Source organism: Eublepharis macularius, chromosome 10 (genome assembly GCF_028583425.1).
Source record: "Eublepharis macularius isolate TG4126 chromosome 10, MPM_Emac_v1.0, whole genome shotgun sequence".
NCBI lineage: Eukaryota > Metazoa > Chordata > Lepidosauria > Squamata > Eublepharidae > Eublepharis > Eublepharis macularius.
The window spans coordinates 90206167-90223015 of NC_072799.1; the positions used below are offsets into that span (position 1 = coordinate 90206167).

The following is a 16849-nucleotide window of genomic DNA, read 5'->3' on the forward strand; positions in this document are numbered from 1 at the left end:
AACATCTGATAAGAATACAGGCGATAGAACCAGTACCAACACAGTTTAGGAACCAGGGGATCTACTCAGTGTTCTTCATTGTACTGAAGAAAAATGGAGATGTAAGAGCTATTTTGGACCTGAAATGGCTCAACCAATTCATAAAGTCAATCAGACTCAAAATGGAAATTTTGAAAACAACTACAGGGGCGATACAGAAGGACAAGTTTCTAGCCTCCATCCATCTGTCAGAGGCCTATTTGCACGTATCAGTATGGAAGGCACACAGGAGGTATCTCCGATTCGCATACAATGGGGAACACTATCAATACAAAGCACTACTGTTCGGACTCAAATCATCACTGAGGTTGTTCACAAAAGTGCTGGTAACTCTAATAGCAGTCCTCAGGATCCAAGGGATACCCCTGTCCCCATACTTGGATGATATACTAATCAAAGCACCTTCCTTAACCTCAGGCATGGAAGCAGTACAGCAAACCACACGTTGCCTGGAGAAACATGGATCTGTAATCAACTGGAAAAAGAGCAGTATCATTCCGGCACAGAGGATCCTTCACCTGGGAGTGATCATAGACACGACAAAGGACAGAGCATTCATATCAGAAGAGAGGCAACAGAAAATTGTCTTGATAAAATTTGTTCAGGAAAAAAACAATGGAGGTAATGCAACTGGCAAAATTACAAGGAATGATGATGTCATGCCAGGACATCCTCCAATGGTCAAGATTCCATACTTGCTCATTGCAGAAATTCTTATGCCCCTTTCAATGGACCATAGGTCACAAATGGAGAGAGTAAAGATAACAGAAACCCTGAGCAAGGAGCTGGATTGGTGGACAGAACTGAACAGATTCGCCGAAGGGATGCCACTCAGAGAACCGAGGAGAATTATCATGATGACGAACAGTCTGTCGGGATGGGGAGCTTATATGTCAGGCAGAATGAGCCAAGGAACCTGGACAGCAGAAGAAAAAGACAGCAGTATAAACTATTAGAACTGAGAGCCATCAAATATGGGCAGTGGGAAATGTGAAACACCCTAGAAAATTGCCACGTGCTAATAAGAACGGACAACACGATGGCAAAAGCCTACATAAACAGACAAGGAGGCCCCGGGTCTGAAATACTAAGCAGGGAGGCGGAGGAGATCTTCCAATGGGTAGAAACATATCTCAGTTCTATAAAAGCAGTACGTGTGGCAGGGGCACAAAATACAGTGGCAGATTGGCTGAGCAGGAACTCAGTGGACCAGACAGAATGGAAATTGAACGAATAGGTGTTCGAACAAGTATGTCAGAAGTTTGGGAAACCGGAAGTAGACTTCTTCGTGACAGCCTTAAACAACCAAGTCACAAAATTCTTCTCCTGATGGAAGGAACAGGTAGCAATGGGAACCGACACACTGAACAAGGAATGGCCTTGGATGCTGCTGTATGCCTTTTCTCCAGTAAGAATACTGGGCAGAGTGATACAAAAAGTAATGGAACAACAAGCAGAGGTGATTCTGATTCTGCCTTTCTGGTCAAGGAGACTGTGGTTCCAGGATCTGATGAGACTCACACAGAGGGTGCCATGGGAATTACCATCTACTTACACAGGGGAAGATACAATATCCAGATCCGATGTCCCTAAAATTAACAGCCTGGAGGTTGAGTTCAACCAGTTAAGAGGATTCGGATATACAGAGAAAGTGATAGCTACCATGTTAGCCTCCAGAAAGGAGTCAATAAACAGGAGCTATAATAGAACTTGGCAAGTGTTTGATGCTTGGTGTGCAGAGAGGGGATGCATCTATAAAACAGATCTTGCTTTTCTTACAAGAGGGATTAGACAAGGGACTAAGTACTAGTACCCTGAAGAGACAACTGGCAGCCATTTCAGCAGTGAAGGGGTCTAAAAAGGGAACCTCCCTTACGAGACACCCACGCATCAAACATATTTTAATAGGAACTATGTTGGTAAATCTGCCACAAGTACACAGATTCCCAACATGGAACCTTAACATGGTGCTATCAGCACTTAAAAGGGAACCATTTGAGCCCATGGCGACTTGCCCCCTTAAAGATCTAACACTCAAGACTATCTTTCTAATAGGGGTGACATCAGCAAGAACGGTATCGGAAATAGGAGCACTATCAGTGAACAGGGACCTATGTATATTTCATATTGATAAGGTAGTCCTGAGACCAAACCCAACCTTTATACTGAAGGTAAACTCAGAATTCCATAGGGGCGAGGACATAATGCTTCCCTCATTTTGTGCAAATCCAAAGCATAGGAAAGAGAGGGAATGACATAGATTAGATGTCCAGAGGGCACTAAGTTACTATAGAGAAAGAACCGAACCAATACGCAAAGTAGAGAATATGTTTATTTCATTCAGGAAAGGATCACTTGGAAAGCAGGTATCTACCTCTGCCTTAAGTAGATGGATTAGAGATTGCATTGTTATGGCTTATAAAGCTAGTAATATAACCCCACCTGAAGGGATCACAGCCCACTTCCTAAGAGGAGCGGCCACGTCAGCAGCATGTAGGGCATTCCCATCTCTAGAAAAGATATGCAAGGCAGCAACATGGAAGTCGGTACATACCTTTACAAAACATTACAAAATAGATCAAATAGCATTAGCAGAAGCAACCTTTGGAAGGAGAGTGCTACAGCACGTCCTACAGGCACAGAGATCAGTAAACTCACCCAGGAGTACACTGCTAGGCATATATGACGAGTCAGGATTGACCCACTCTAGGACCACAGGAGAATGGAAGATTTGTATTCACTTACTGTGAAGCTTCCTTTCTCAGTGGTCCAGATGTGGGTCAGTCCAAAAAACCACCCAGGGTTACCTTTTTTTAAAAAAAGATAAAACAGGTCCTTTTTTGATGTATATAGTTAACATGTTGGTTGTTGAGTTGTGCATGTTGCAGAAAGAAAATAAACAAACAGCAATATAATAGGCAGTATTCAGCGACAAAGAGCAAGGAGAATGTGGGCTTGGAAAAGAACTGGTGACCCAGGGAAGAGCCTCTCCTACCTGGGATTGTTAAGCCAACCAACCCTGCGCAAGAGCAGGAGCTACTTTCCATGAGTCAGGACTGACTCACTCCCAGACCACTGAGAACGGAAGCTTCACGGTAAGTGAATACAAATCTTCCATTCTCATTTAATGAAATATTGGGGAAGTTGGCTACAGTGATCCCTGTCTGTCTTTCTTTCAGGTGAGTCCATTGCTATGTCATGCTGCTGCACCCTACTCTTGTAAAAGATTGTGTGGAAGACTGCTCAAGTGTCAGAACCACACCTGCATGAAAGAATGCCATAAAGTTCTGGAAAGAGATAGTGGCGGTGACAATCAAAAGGTAAGGCTGTCCTTTCTTGCAGAGGAGCAATACCTTTCTATCAAGAACCGCAGAATCGGATATACACATATGACTTGATCATCTGTATACAATGTGTGAGTTTGTTTGTCATCTGTGTAATTTGAGTTTAATTGTCCACAATAAATGACACAGAGGTGTCTATGGGGGGGGGGTGAGGCGTGTGCATGCATGTCACTGTTGGAGACCAAATGTTGGAGAGGGTCCTCAATTTTATACAGCAGAACTGTTCTTATGCAAAAGCCAAAGTCAGTTACCACTCCTGTGCTCCACATAGTCTTGTTTCCTGTACAGATTAATTTCCTTTTTAGGTTCTCCTTCCTCCAAAATTGGCGTCTCCCCTATTTATTTCCCTTTAGATTCTTCTTTCCTAAAAAAAGATTCCCTCTTAAAAACACACATAGTATTTCTATAGTATTTCCTTCTCAACAGATTCCTGCCCCAAATTAATTTTCTCTTCTGCCTTTCCCCATCCCAAACCACCATTTCTCTCACTTTGTGGCGCTTGTTCTGTATTCCTGGTCAGTTTGGAGAGAACTGCAGCATGCAGCATTGCGTGCTGTGCATTTTCTCAAAACATTTCCCTAGTTTTTCCAGTTTAAACAGGCAGGAGAACAAAGCGTGAAATTTGAAGAAAAAAAAATGGGTAACTGCTGTCCAGTCAGCAACTGGATAGCTTCACCACTCACCCCTCCTGCACAATGAAACAAAGGCACAACCGCAATGCAAAGACTTCATTTCTAATGGCATGGTGGAAACAAATCCAGCGAACACCTTTTTGGTAATCCTGGGCCATCACCATGGAAATGGGCTTGAAGCCCAATGACATTCAGTGCATGTGTCATCATGGAAAAGCGTGATGTATTCGATTAAAATGTACACAGGCATGTTAACTTTCATTAAAGTTTTGCTCCTTTTAAAAACAAAAATGTGTTTTGAGCTACAGAGCTGCAGGTGAGAGTAGACGTGGGCACGAATCGGAATACGAAGCAAATTTCGTCACAAAACAGGCCGTTTCGTGTGTTGTGAAACTGCATTTTGTGGGGCTGCAGTTATCACAGAATTATCATGAAATTCATGACCTTTTGGCCTGTTTTGGTAGCTTCATGAACGATTCGTAATTTCAGACAGGCTGGCGCCAATCCATTGATTCCCTAGGCTCCTGCTGTTACCATCCTGAGTCTGCTCGCAGGAAGGGCAGAATACAAATACAATAAAATAAAATAAAAATAAATAGAGGCAACAATGGGCCCAGACTTTTTGTCGCCATTGGAAACCCCAATCATAGCCTACTTACCCTTGATTGGCAGCTCTCCTAGCCATCTGGAGAGCTTCCATTCTGCCCTATACAGCCAAGAGCTGGGGGTCAATCCCCTAGGCATCCAAGGAGGTGGGCCTTCTGTAGCCATGAGCACACCAATCTCATCCCTCCAAACCTTCATCCAAGGAGGTGGGCCTTCTGTAGCCATGAGCACACCAATCTCATCCCTCCAAACCTCCATCCAAGGAGGTGGGCCTTCTGTAGCCATGAGCACACCAATCTCATCCCTCCAAACCCTGTTAGGCAGGTCTGTCAGCCAATCACAGACCTCCTGTTCTGCTCTGTCAGCGTTTTTTTTATAAAAGGCACCTCTCTCTGTCTCCTGTTTCAGTCCCAGTAGACAGAGGGAGAAGGACTTGTTGCTGGGATTGGAGTGAGAGAGTGTGTGGAAGGATTTGGGATTGTGCTTTTGGCTGCTGCTGCTTTTAAAGAAACTAAAAGAAATCTCTTATTTCCAGCTCTTGGCCTTTCTGTGGGAAGGTCTTTGGGTGAGGGTGCTTTCTTTCCTCCACCCATTCTAGTCTCAGGCCTTAGCCTGGCTCTGGGGCCTAGGCCTCTCCTTTTTTTTATTTGCTTGTCTTTGTTTCTTCTCAATTCTTTCTCTGCTCTTTTGAGGGCTCACTCTTGCTGTTTCCTTTGGTTTTGTTTAGGGCCTCTCCCCCCAAGCACAGTCTCAGGGCTACTGCCTGCTGGCTCTGGGGCCCAGCTTTGTGTGGGTTCCTCTAAGGGCCTCACTTTTCTGTTTGCTTTCTCTCTCTTATTGTGCACTTGCAGCTCACTCTTGTTTTTTGCTCCCACTGTGTGCATCTTATTTTTATTTTGAGCACCTCTCTGTGTCTGCGGTGCTTAGGGGCTCTCCCTCCAAGCCGAGTCTCAGGGCCACTGCCTGGCTCTGGGGCCCAGCTTTGAGTGGGTTCCTCCCCTAAGGGCCTGACTCTTCTATTTTCCTCCTCTCTCTATTTCTGTGCACTTGTTTGGTGCAGCTGACTCTTGCTTTGTTCACCCGCTGTGTGCATCTCATTTTTATTTTGAGCACCTCTCCCACCTGGGCAGGTGTCTCTGCTGTGTTTGGGGGCTCTCCCCACAAGCCCAGTCTCAGGGCCACTGCTTGGCTCTGGGGCCCACCTTGGTGTGGGTTCCTCGCCTGAGGTCTCACACTCTCTTTTATTTTCTTTTAATTTGAGCACCTGTTCCGCCTGGCCAGGTGTCTGTGTGGTGGATTAGGGCTGTCCCCCACCCCCAGTCTCAGGGCCACTGCCTGGCTCTGGGGCCCAGCTTGGTGTGGGTTCCTCACCTGAGGCCCTGACTCCTTTTCTGTTTGCTTTCTCTCTCTTGCTTGCTGTGTACCTGTTTGGCACATCTGACTCTTGTTTCGTGCACCCACTGTGTGCATCTAATTTTTATTTTGAGCACTTCTCTTGCCTGGGCAGGTGTTCTGTTGTGTTTAGAGGCTCTCCCCCCAAGGCCAGTCCCAGGGCCACTGCCTGTCTCTTGGGCACAGCCTTGTGTGGCTTCGTTGCCTGAGGGCGGAAACTCCTCAAAATTATCTTGTTTCTTTTGCTTCCAACTTATTTCTGTGTGCAGCACTATGAGACGTGGAATGAAGGGTAAGGGTGGTCATGGGGGGAGGAAGTGCACAGCTTGTCCTGGTTGCCCATCGGAGCCCAGCAATACTGGGGGGGAGGTCTCGGGGGCACCAGAGACTCCAACTGTGGTAGATCTCCTTGCGGGAGCTGTGGAGGAGGCAGAACAGGTCTCATCGCTTGTGGGAGTGGAACTGGATCTCAAAATTTTTGCGGAAGATGACGAGAGGGAATCTCAGGAGGAATGGAGGGGTTTTGGGCAGACATCCAGCTCCTCCAGATCTTAAACTCTTGGGACTGTCCCTGCCTGCAGTCCGCCCCTCACTCTGTCTTCCGAGCCCTGCACCACATCACGGCCAGTAATCCTTCATCCTCCTGACTCGCCAACTCCCAGTCCCTGTTTCGACCAGGCACTGTAGCGGCACTTCCAGCCCCTTCCTAAAGACTCCTGTGCAGTGCAGTGCCGTTCCTGTGATGCCCTGGTGCATGGGTGCTGTGACCCCAAGCCCCTGTCATCAGCTGCCCTCCACTTGCATCTGCAGAGGCACTACCCAAGCAATGCAAGTCATCTGGCGGGTGGAAGAGGACAGCTCCTGTTAAGAAAGAAGAGGGAGGGGCACGGGAGTCCACCCCAAGCAAGAAGCCTTACTCCAAGGGTGCTGTGGGTGGGAGTGGAACGTCCAGGCAGGCTACCTTGCAGGAGGTTGTCCCCTTGAGGTTGGGGACGGTGCCTATCAAGAGTCAGGGTGGGGGCTCAGGCGGCGGGCACTCGTGTGCTGGCGGAGACAATTGCCCTGGAAGGACTCCCTTTGTCTATCGTGGACGGTATGGGCTTTTGGAGGCTGCTGTGTCTTTTCACCCCCTGGTTCATAATGCTGTCGTGGCGGACCATTGGCCGGCAAGTCATTCCCGTCCTCTACTGCAGTGTGTGAGAGATGGTTGCTTGGGAGCTGTCACGTGCCAAAGGTCATACTGTGCACTTCACGGCAGATATGTGGAGCGGTTGTCATCATGGCTACCCTGCCCTCACTGCACATTGGTGGCAACCAGAGGACCTCCACTGCCCCAGGGAAACACCAGGGCCTCGGGGTGAGGTGCTGCCCTTGCAGCCGGGGTACAGAGTGGTTATGCTCCAGGCACAGGGGATAGATGACATTCACATGGGAAGGAACATTGCTGCCACAATCAAGGCTGGGCTGAGGGAGTAGGCACCTGGGAGTGATTTTCTCTGTGGCATCATGGTCACCCATGCGGGAAGCAACATGCTGGCAGCCCTGAGAGAGGCATTCCTCGATGGCCTTGTGTGCCTGGTGCATAAGTTGCACCTGATCATGGTGGATGCTCTTGGGCTAGGTAGCAAGGTCAAGGCCACCTGGAATCAGGCAATGTTATCCATGCGTGACTTGTTGGACAACTGCCATGAGAGCTCTCCCAACAGGGACCTCTGGTCATGTGTGGTGAGCTGCACAGTTGATGCCAGCAGGTTTGGTGCATCTGTCAGGGTGGAGGACTAGGTGGGGGCCATGGTGTGAGAGTACCTTGCCAAACCCAGCGAGCCCCCCCCCCCACACACACACCAACCCCCTGGAGTACTGGGCACAAAAATCTGCCATCTGGCTGGACCTCTCCACCATGGCCACTAACACCCTCTCCTGCCCTTCCACCTGGGAGACCTTCTCTGTCCCTGCCGCGCACTTCTGCACCCAGACTTGGTGGATACGTTGTCCTTTATTAAGGTCAACCTCCCCCTGTTTGGGTACCCCTCCCTGAACCGAACTTTTCTGGGCCCTGAGCCACCCCGGATGGATGTGTGTCTGCCCATCTACTGCCCGGCTCAAGGGAAAAGTTTCCTCCTGTGCTCCTGTTGCGAGGACTCAGTTGCTCACTCTTCTTTTTGTTTTATTTATTCCTTCACTCTTGTTTTCTGCCATTTTCCCACATGGGAAGGTGTCTGAGTTGTACTGCTGATTTGTTGGGGGGCTCTGGGTCAAAGCTGAGTTGGCACCTCCGCCAGGGGGATCACAGGACAACTCATGATTTGAGCACCTGTCTGTGCGCTGTTTGGGCGCCAGTCTTGGGGCCACCACCTGGCTCTGGGGCAAAGATGAGTGTGGGCACCTCCCCTGGAGGCTCACACAGGACAACCTTTTGTTTTTGTTCCTCCTTACTCTTTCTTTGAGCACTTGTCTTGAACGGCAAGGTGTCTGTATGCTCTTGGGCTCCAATCTTGGGTCTACTGCCTGGCTCTGTGGCAAAGTTGAGTGTGGGCACCTCCCCTGGAGACTCAAACGGAACAACCTTTTGTTTTTGTTCCTCCTTACTCTTTCTTTGAGTACCTGTCTCGAATGGCAAGGTGTCTGTGTGCTCTTGGGCACCAGTCTCAGGTCCACCGGCTGGCTCTTGGGCCAAGCTGATTGGGATCCTCGCCCGAGGGCCCACAGGACTGATATTCTTTCTTGGAGCACCTGTCCTGAATTTTAAGGGGTCGTTGGGTTATATCCGTCTTGTGCCAAAAGTAAAGTGGTCCACCGTCAGGCTCTGTCTGGGCCACTCACACATCCTTGAGGGGAAAGGCCATGTCAGTTGGTCTGTAGCACTGTCAAATATCTCCTCACGGGGGGGTGGGGGTGGGCTGTTTCAGTTGGGTGCTGCGGTAGGTACTGCCACAAACCAAAGAGCAAGAGGCATCCGTCAATGCTGCCAACCCAACTGGTTTTACTGGTGGGAGGCGGAGTCTTATTTTGAACACTGGTCCCTCTTGAGAGGGTGTGGAGGGCATCCATCGGTACTGCCATGTCCAGAAGGTGGGTTCTGTGGGTGCTGGCAGCCACAACTCCTCAGCACAGGGGACGGGCATAGCTCAGCTGTGCTGCCCTGTTGTCTCTGTACAGGGGACTGTCTCCTTCCCGACATGGGGAAGGGGTTCTGCCGGTGCCTTGACGTCTGGCAGGTGGGTTCTGTAGGTCCCCTGTTGGTCCCTGGCAGGGGGAAGGGGCACAGTTCAGCTGTGCTGTCCTGTGGTCTCCATGCAGAGGCCTTATTTTGAGAACCTTTGCCACCTGAAATGGTGTGGGGGGTGACCGGCGGGCATGATTCCGTTGCATGGCTCTGCTGTCCCGGGGTGAGGGAGATGCCCCCCCCAAGCATTTAGAATTTCCTCCCCCAAAGTGGGAGGCATCTGTCCATCTGTCCCACCCTCCCATGCATGTCCCGGAGTGAGGGAGGTGCCCCCCAGGCATTTAGAATATCCTCCCTCCAAAGGGAGTGCCACTCCGTGGGTTCTCTCAGGAAGCCCATGCACGTCCTTGGGTGAGGGAGACAGCCCCCCTGGGCATGTAGAGTTTCTTCCCATGCTGTATTTGAGGGCCGCCCCTTAGGGCACAAGGGGGTGCGGGCCAACCCCAAGCCCATTGCACATGGGGTGCAGAAGAGAGGCTGACTGCCTCCTGGGTCCACAGGGAGGGGTGGCCACCGAGATAACCCACACGCCGTCTCTGGTGGGCTCCCCTTAGGGCACATCTCGGGATGAATGGCAGGGTTTTGGAGAAACATCCAGCTCCTCCTCCACATCCCAAACTCTTGGGACTGTCCCTGCCTGCCATCCATCCCTCACTCGGTCTTCCTAGCCCAGCTCCACACCACGGCCGGTCCTTCGTCCTCCTCTGATCCAGCAACTCCCGGTCTCTGTTTCAGTCATGTACTCTGGCAGCACTTCCCTTCCCACCCTTTCCGTTGACCTTCCGAATCAACATATTGCAAACTGGGAGGATAGGTGGAGGAGAGCCTGCTGAAGTCTCCCTGTGAGTTTAGCATCTCTGAGTATGAAGGGGGCCGTTGAAATGCCCCGGTTTCTGACGAATCATGGAACTAACGAATTGTTTTGGCAAACGTGTCAATTTCATGAAATTTCGTAATTTGCAATTCGTGGATCGTGATGAAACACGAAATTCGTTTTGGGTTTTTTCCATTTTGTGCCCATGTCTGGGTGAGAGACAGTCAGGTGGTACTTTCTGATTTCCTGTAGAAACTTTCCAGACCAGCTTGCATATTGATCTGAAGTGCTAGAAGATCCTATTGTGAGTGCTCTGTTCTGCTTACAGATGGTCACTACTTTGTTTCGTTCTTCCTTGCTCCACTCTCAGCTCTTCAAGATCCAGGTCTTGTAATGGAACTCCAGGCTGCCTGGTGCTTGAGGAACTGTATTCCATTACTCTTGTCTGTGGTGCACAGCCCAGCCCTATGCATGATTATCAGAAGTCCTTCATTCAGTGGGCCTGATTGCTAAGTCAGTATGTAACCTAGTATATGTAGAAATATACCTGCTCAGGTTATGGACCCTTCATTAACAGGCACTTAGCTGTGTCCTTTTTCTGGTTTTATCTCATTCCCCAACGTCTTATTTAACCCACCTGCATCTCTTTCTGCCACCATCTTCAGTGTGAGATAATTGATCCAGACTAATTAGGGACTTAAGACTAGAGATGGGCACGATCCGCATTACGATCCAAAAAAACCCACGATAATAGCGATCGCGACTCAGCGGATCGTGATCGGCCACGGCCAACGATCCAGCGATTGGGAGGGGGCTGGATTGGCTGGATCATGTTTGGATTGGGAAGCCAGACATTTAGGCGCCAGTAATCTATTCCCGGGGCAACGGAGCCGGGGGAATGCCTGAGCTGTGTTTCCCCTCCTTCTGTCGCCCTGGAAACCCGAATGGAAGCCCAGCTTTCCTTCATCAACAGGGCTTCCTTCCAACCACGGAGCAGCAAAGCAGTCACCAGTTGGGAGAAGGCACCCAGGGGAGGGAGGGGGAAGGGGGTGTTCTGTAGCCATGGGCACTCCAATCTCATCCCTGCAAACCCTGATAGGCAGCTCTGACGGCCAAACACAGACGGCCAAACACAAACACAGATGCCGCCGGCATCACCCACCGTTCTTTTCTTGCCAGCGCGCTCCTTTTTGGCCTGGCGGGCAGGCACATGGGGGGTGCCGCCAGCAAGCGGTCAGACCCCCCGCCCCCTGAGGGGAGGTGGCTCATCACCGTCTCTCCATGCCCACCGGGTCCGGTGGCCGCCGCCAACACCCACCTTCCCACATAGCTGGGAATAGCAGCGCTCCCCGCTTTGGCCTCCACGATCCATGGATTGGGAATGGGAGATGATCGGTGTGGATCGTTTAGTCAGGATCGTCACCAGCGCCGATCCATGATCAGCTGGATCGGCAATTTTTTTTTGATCGTGCCCATCTCTACTTAAGACCCTTTTCCCTTTCAGCTTTGTCTTAGGAAAACTGCAAGCCTTGAAGAGTGTGTTTTGTTCAATTTCTAGATGCTTTTATATAAAAAATATTCAAAGTACTTTGCAGCCTATCTTGAAAACAGAAATTCTCCATTCAGCTGCTGTATCACAGTAGTTAAGTGATTCAGCTGCAAATCAGCACTCTACTGGATTGAATCCCACTACTGCCATGAGCTCAGTAGGTGGCCTTGGGTAAGCCTCGCTCTCAATTTGGTGTTGTGGTTAAGACTGCGGGAATCTAATCTGGAGAATTGGGTTTGATTTCCAATCATCCACTTGAAGCCAGCTGGGGGAGTCACAGCTCTCTCAGAACTCTCTCAGCCCCACCCACCTCACAGGGTGATTGTTGTGAGGATAATAATAACACACTTTGTAAACTGCTCTGAGTGGGCATTACATTGTCCTGAAGGGCAGTGTATAAACCGTATGTTGTTATTGTTATTGTTATTCAGCTGTGGGGATAATAATAACACTAACTTGTTTGCTGCTCTGGGTGTCTAGAAGAGCAGTATATAAGCACAGTTGTTATCATCATTATCATCATCATACTCGGCAATAACACGAATCAGTTTCTAGCACTGATCATCTACTGTTAAATATAGTTAAAAACCAACAAATCATTTTAAAAAACTAGGCCTTTTTCTAAAAAGGCATGCAGCCTCTCCCACCATAAAAATTGGTTTTTCGGTGTTAACTTTATTTTTGAACAGTAGAACTGGGCAAAATATCTTGAAATTTTAGCTGCCAGTTGCAGTTTTTTTGAGTACCTGGGTTTTTGAGATCTTCGCTACAACAAGCTTCCTCTGGGGGGTGGGAGGGGGGTTTCTGGTCCATAGAAGATAGTTTTGATAGTGTTTACTCTGAAACAATTATTCCAGAATGACTGTAATTTCACCACATGTTGTTACAAGACTTAATAGTCCCTTTTCCTTCAAGAATTCCTTGTAGTAACCACTATTGAATAAAGTGGGCATCTGTGCAGGGCTGCCTCTTGATTATCTTGTGGTCCAAACAGTCCTCAGAATTGAGCTGGTAAGCCGCCCCAAAACCTTCTTTTCTAATTTCTTTATCCAGGAGAACCACAATAGGCATTCATGATGGAGAAGGCAGGCAACTGTTTGGCTATATGCCTCAGTCTCATTAAGAAGTAAAATAGGCTGGTGCTTGATGGTATACTGGGAGGATATAAGAATGAGGTTTTCAACGGAGAAACTCTATACCTAAATGACTTGCCCTTTTGTGGATTACTCCTTGTTTAGATAAAGAAGTCTCTGGCCACACTTACAACCTTGTTGTGGTACCTTTAAAAACTAGTAATAGTGAGAGACAGGGAATTAGTTGGTAATTTTTTTGCTTGCAGCTCAAGTTCTTTTTGCAAAATAGTTGGAAAATCATTTACTTCCAGATTTAGACCAAGGGCTATGGAGAGTTTCTGCCATGGCAAATTTTCATTTGGTTGAATTGGGCTAGACCCTGGCTCCTTCCTCGCCTTCCTTAAAGAAGAATTCGGAATAGGTTGGTGGAATCATTTCACTGCTTCGGGTTTAACTCTGATGTTATATTAAGCTGGTTGACTGGGTTCAGTATTCCTAATGACAGTTTAGTTTCTTTTTTAAAATGTTTACCTGTTTTATAATTGTGAATGCAAATGGATAATTAAGAATGTTTTATACTCAAAATAAAATATAAATGAACAATTAATAGCATAATGTGGAAATGTTTTAAGCCGTGTTAAAGTTAAGAATGGGAAAGCCACACAGTTTTGGCAAATTTAGCTTATGAATGAAAGCCAACAGCAATTTCACTCTTTCAATTACATGTCTCTAAATAACTGTCACTCCTTAATGAGGTTTTTTTTTTAAAATCTGAACCGCTGGTCAAAATGTGTTTGTTTCCTGGACAGTGTGAAAAAGTAGGCTAGAATCTGTTAAGTAAATGACTCCTTTGAAATAATTTTCAACCTAGTTACAGTTGCAGCTGGAAAGCAATAAAGAAACGCTTGTTTTGTACTCAGATGTCTTAGCCAGGGTTTCATAATAATTTAGTTAGTTTTAACCTTTCAGAAACTGGCATTTGGTGGCATTCCCTTTTTTCCTCTGTGCAATGTCAACTCTTGTTCTAATTTTTTTTTTTTTGCATGTTATTGCAAACCAGGTGCTTCTGAATTACAATGTTTATAAGATGAAACCACAGTGAGAGTCTACAGCCCATTTGGTTAAAAATATTTATTATGCTTAGGGAGTGGACATAGCATAGTGCCTAAGAGTATGAGCTGTGATCTAGCAGTACCTGGTTCAGATTTCGCCTCTGTTACAAACTCGCTAGGTAGACGTGGGTGAGGTTCTGTCTTTCAGCCTCCCCCCTCCTTCTTTCAAGACAAGGTTAAGCAGTGGCTTACTTCACAGTGCTGGTGTCAGGATTACAAGATGATTACGTGTGTAAAGTGGCCTGAGCGCTGAAAAGCAGCGTATCAGTGCTGAGCATATTTGGAAGTTCCATGAATGAATTTTACAGAGCTCTGTGTGTGATGTATGTTGAATAATCTCGTTTTATCCTTGCAACGACCTTTTGAGGTAAGTTAGGATAGGAAAACAGCTACCCTAAAGCTATCCAGCGAGTTGCAAGGCTGATCAGGAATTTGAACTATGGTTTCACTGGTCCAAGGCGGCAGTCCTAAGCAAACTTCCTGGCAAGTAATTCTCATTAAACTAAATGGGATTTACTCAAGAATGTGCATGTTTAGGATTGCACTGTAGGTCTACACCATGCTGGATGCACAGGTTATTCAAGGAATGAATGATCCTGGGTTTCAAGTACAATGGGATTGAACAGTGGCATAGAAGTAATTCTCACACACTGCAAACACAGACCCTGTAATTCTGACAAACATTGCTCAGTTTGCTTGACAGCTGTTACGTTTGAACGAATGAAACATCCTTGCAATGCAGAATTTACCTTATTTGACCACACTGGGATTTGTCGATGATAACAGGGCATGGCTGTAGACGTTACAAAGAAGCTGTGTCTTCACCGTCTTGTCTGCAGCTGGCTGACTGTGCTTGTTTAGAAAGCTCAGATTGCACAAGTTGGATTCCAGCCCAAAGAACTTTCCTGTGGAAGATTCTTTTTGAGGATTGCTAACGCCCCTTGCCAGATGACTTTTGGTGGTGTGTGTGCCCTGAAATTGACTGGAGTGTTTGTGTTTAATTTTAAAAGTACATAAAATAAAGGTGTGCATCACAGCTTACGTCAACATGCGATTTCAGCAGGAACACTCTGATCAAGCAATACCTTGCTGTTCCTAACGCACAGAATCCAATTGTGAACCTTGTGATTGGCCCTCTCTTTGTACAATCAGTACAAACAGTGGGGTTGTTTATAGATTTCCATTTTCCATATTTCTTAATGCTTGACTAGAGGTAAAAAATTCGAGATGTCTTTTTCCCTCTCTTGGATTATGTATCAGGGTGATAAGAGACTGGGGGCTTTTGAGGAATTGAAGAAGGTGAATAACAAGAAAATCCTACTCCCCAAAATATAGCCCCGCCTTCCTGATTTTTCCTTCAGTTGGTTCTCAAAATTACATGTGCATGGATTATAGTCAGCCCCCATCTAGTAGTTTGCTTGGTGGGGGTGTAGTGGTAAGGGAAGCCAATTTATGAGACACATTTTTCTGCATATCTGAGGCGTCCCTGAAACATATGGAGAAAACCCTTACTTGTCTGTGGGTAGCTGTGTTTAGCAGCTTTTGTGGTTGATTAGATGCAGTGATATTGCCTGACTTGCATGTAATGGTGAGATGCTGGATTGAATCCAGCCAGTTTTTCCCCTCAGTCTCATCAAAGTTCTTTCCTTAATACAACCCTTGTCACACATGGTTTTTGTCCATGCAGGTCCAGCACAGCCTTTTTGGTGATCAAGTGGGTCTCCTTTCTTCCCTTTTACAGCAGCAGAAAAGCTGGTTGAATTCAACCCTTTAACAATATAATCCTAATAATTCTTTTCTGGGAGTAAACCCCATTGAATAAACCTGAGTAGATCTGTTTAGGATTGCTCTCTGGATCAGTAATGTATGTCATTATGATATGGAGAGCAGAACCAAGGCTGAAAAAAATGCAACTATTCCTTTAAACGGAAAAAGGCAGATATAGATATGGAGTGTAGGACAGAGAGAGAGACAAAGCAAAGGGAAATAAGGTTGCCAGCTTCCTGGATTTTTCAAAGTCATATACATTCTGGAGGGGAGAAGAGTGCATATGTTTTTTGTGGGGCTAGTAGGGAGGATCCGGGGTGATTGGCTTTCCCATTGGCTTTGACTTCTCCCATTTATTTTGCATGTGTTTGCATTGGGCTTGGGGGGTTGGGTCCCCCCCAAGCAGCCTTCTGCTGGTACCTCTTCCCCATTTAAAAAGGGGGCTGCTGCTCCAGTGAAATTGGGCAGTTTGTCTGGTGCAGCCTAGCTTTACTTGGCTGAGAAGTTTGGAGTTTTTCCTCCCCTTCTCATCTTTCCTTATCTCCTGCCCACCCCAGCGCATCAAATGTTGTTTGGTCAGGGTCCAGTGTGCTGGAACTCTAGCAAATACAGTCCCCAGGGCTCTTACATTCTAATGCCAAATAACTTGTGACCCACCTTTCCCTAGATTCATCACATTTCAGGTACCTCTGAAATAATATTTTAGGTACTTGAGGTGAAAGTAGACTCTTACCTCTGGGTTGCTGCCACGACAACAGACAGTTTCAAGTGAATAGCTGTATTGGTCTGCAGTAGAACAACAAAACTTGAGTCCAGTGAGGACCTTAAAGACCGACAAAATTTTCAGGGTATGAGCTTTTGAGAGTAAAGCTTCCTCTGTCAGAAAAAAATTAGAAATGGAGATTCCTGAGCCTTTATTATCCCACTCAGGAGGTAGGAGGAGTGTTGCAAAGAAAAGAGTGAGAAAGCAAAGGGACAATAAAGCTTGATTAAAACAGAAATTAGCATCTGTAGTGAGATCTGTCTTCAGCTGGGGGGGCATTTTTTGAGTTTGTGAATGAACTCTGGTCAGCAGTAGAATGTCATGGAAGATTAAAACGTTGTGTCACTGTTTTGGGGGTGTTGTAGTTTTTAATGTCAGGTTTGTGTCCATTTATTCTTTTGAACAGGGACTTTGTTTGTCCAAGGTAGAGAATTGGAAAGGCATTACTGACACCGGATAGTGTATATAACATTGGAAGATGAACAAGTGAGTGAACCTGAGAATGGTATAACTGATGTTATTAGGTCCAGTG

General features: G+C 47.0%; 1 protein-coding gene across 1 annotated transcript in view; it reads left to right on the forward strand.

Annotated features, from left to right (window-relative positions):
* The window catches only part of NFXL1 (nuclear transcription factor, X-box binding like 1), a 95383-nt gene that overhangs the window by 46061 nt on the left and 32473 nt on the right, over positions 1–16849 (forward strand). Inside the window, exon 16 of the mRNA XM_054990555.1 lies at positions 3219–3359. Coding sequence (XP_054846530.1) covers positions 3219–3359 — 141 coding nt within the window. The remainder of the gene's footprint in view (positions 1–3218; positions 3360–16849) is intronic.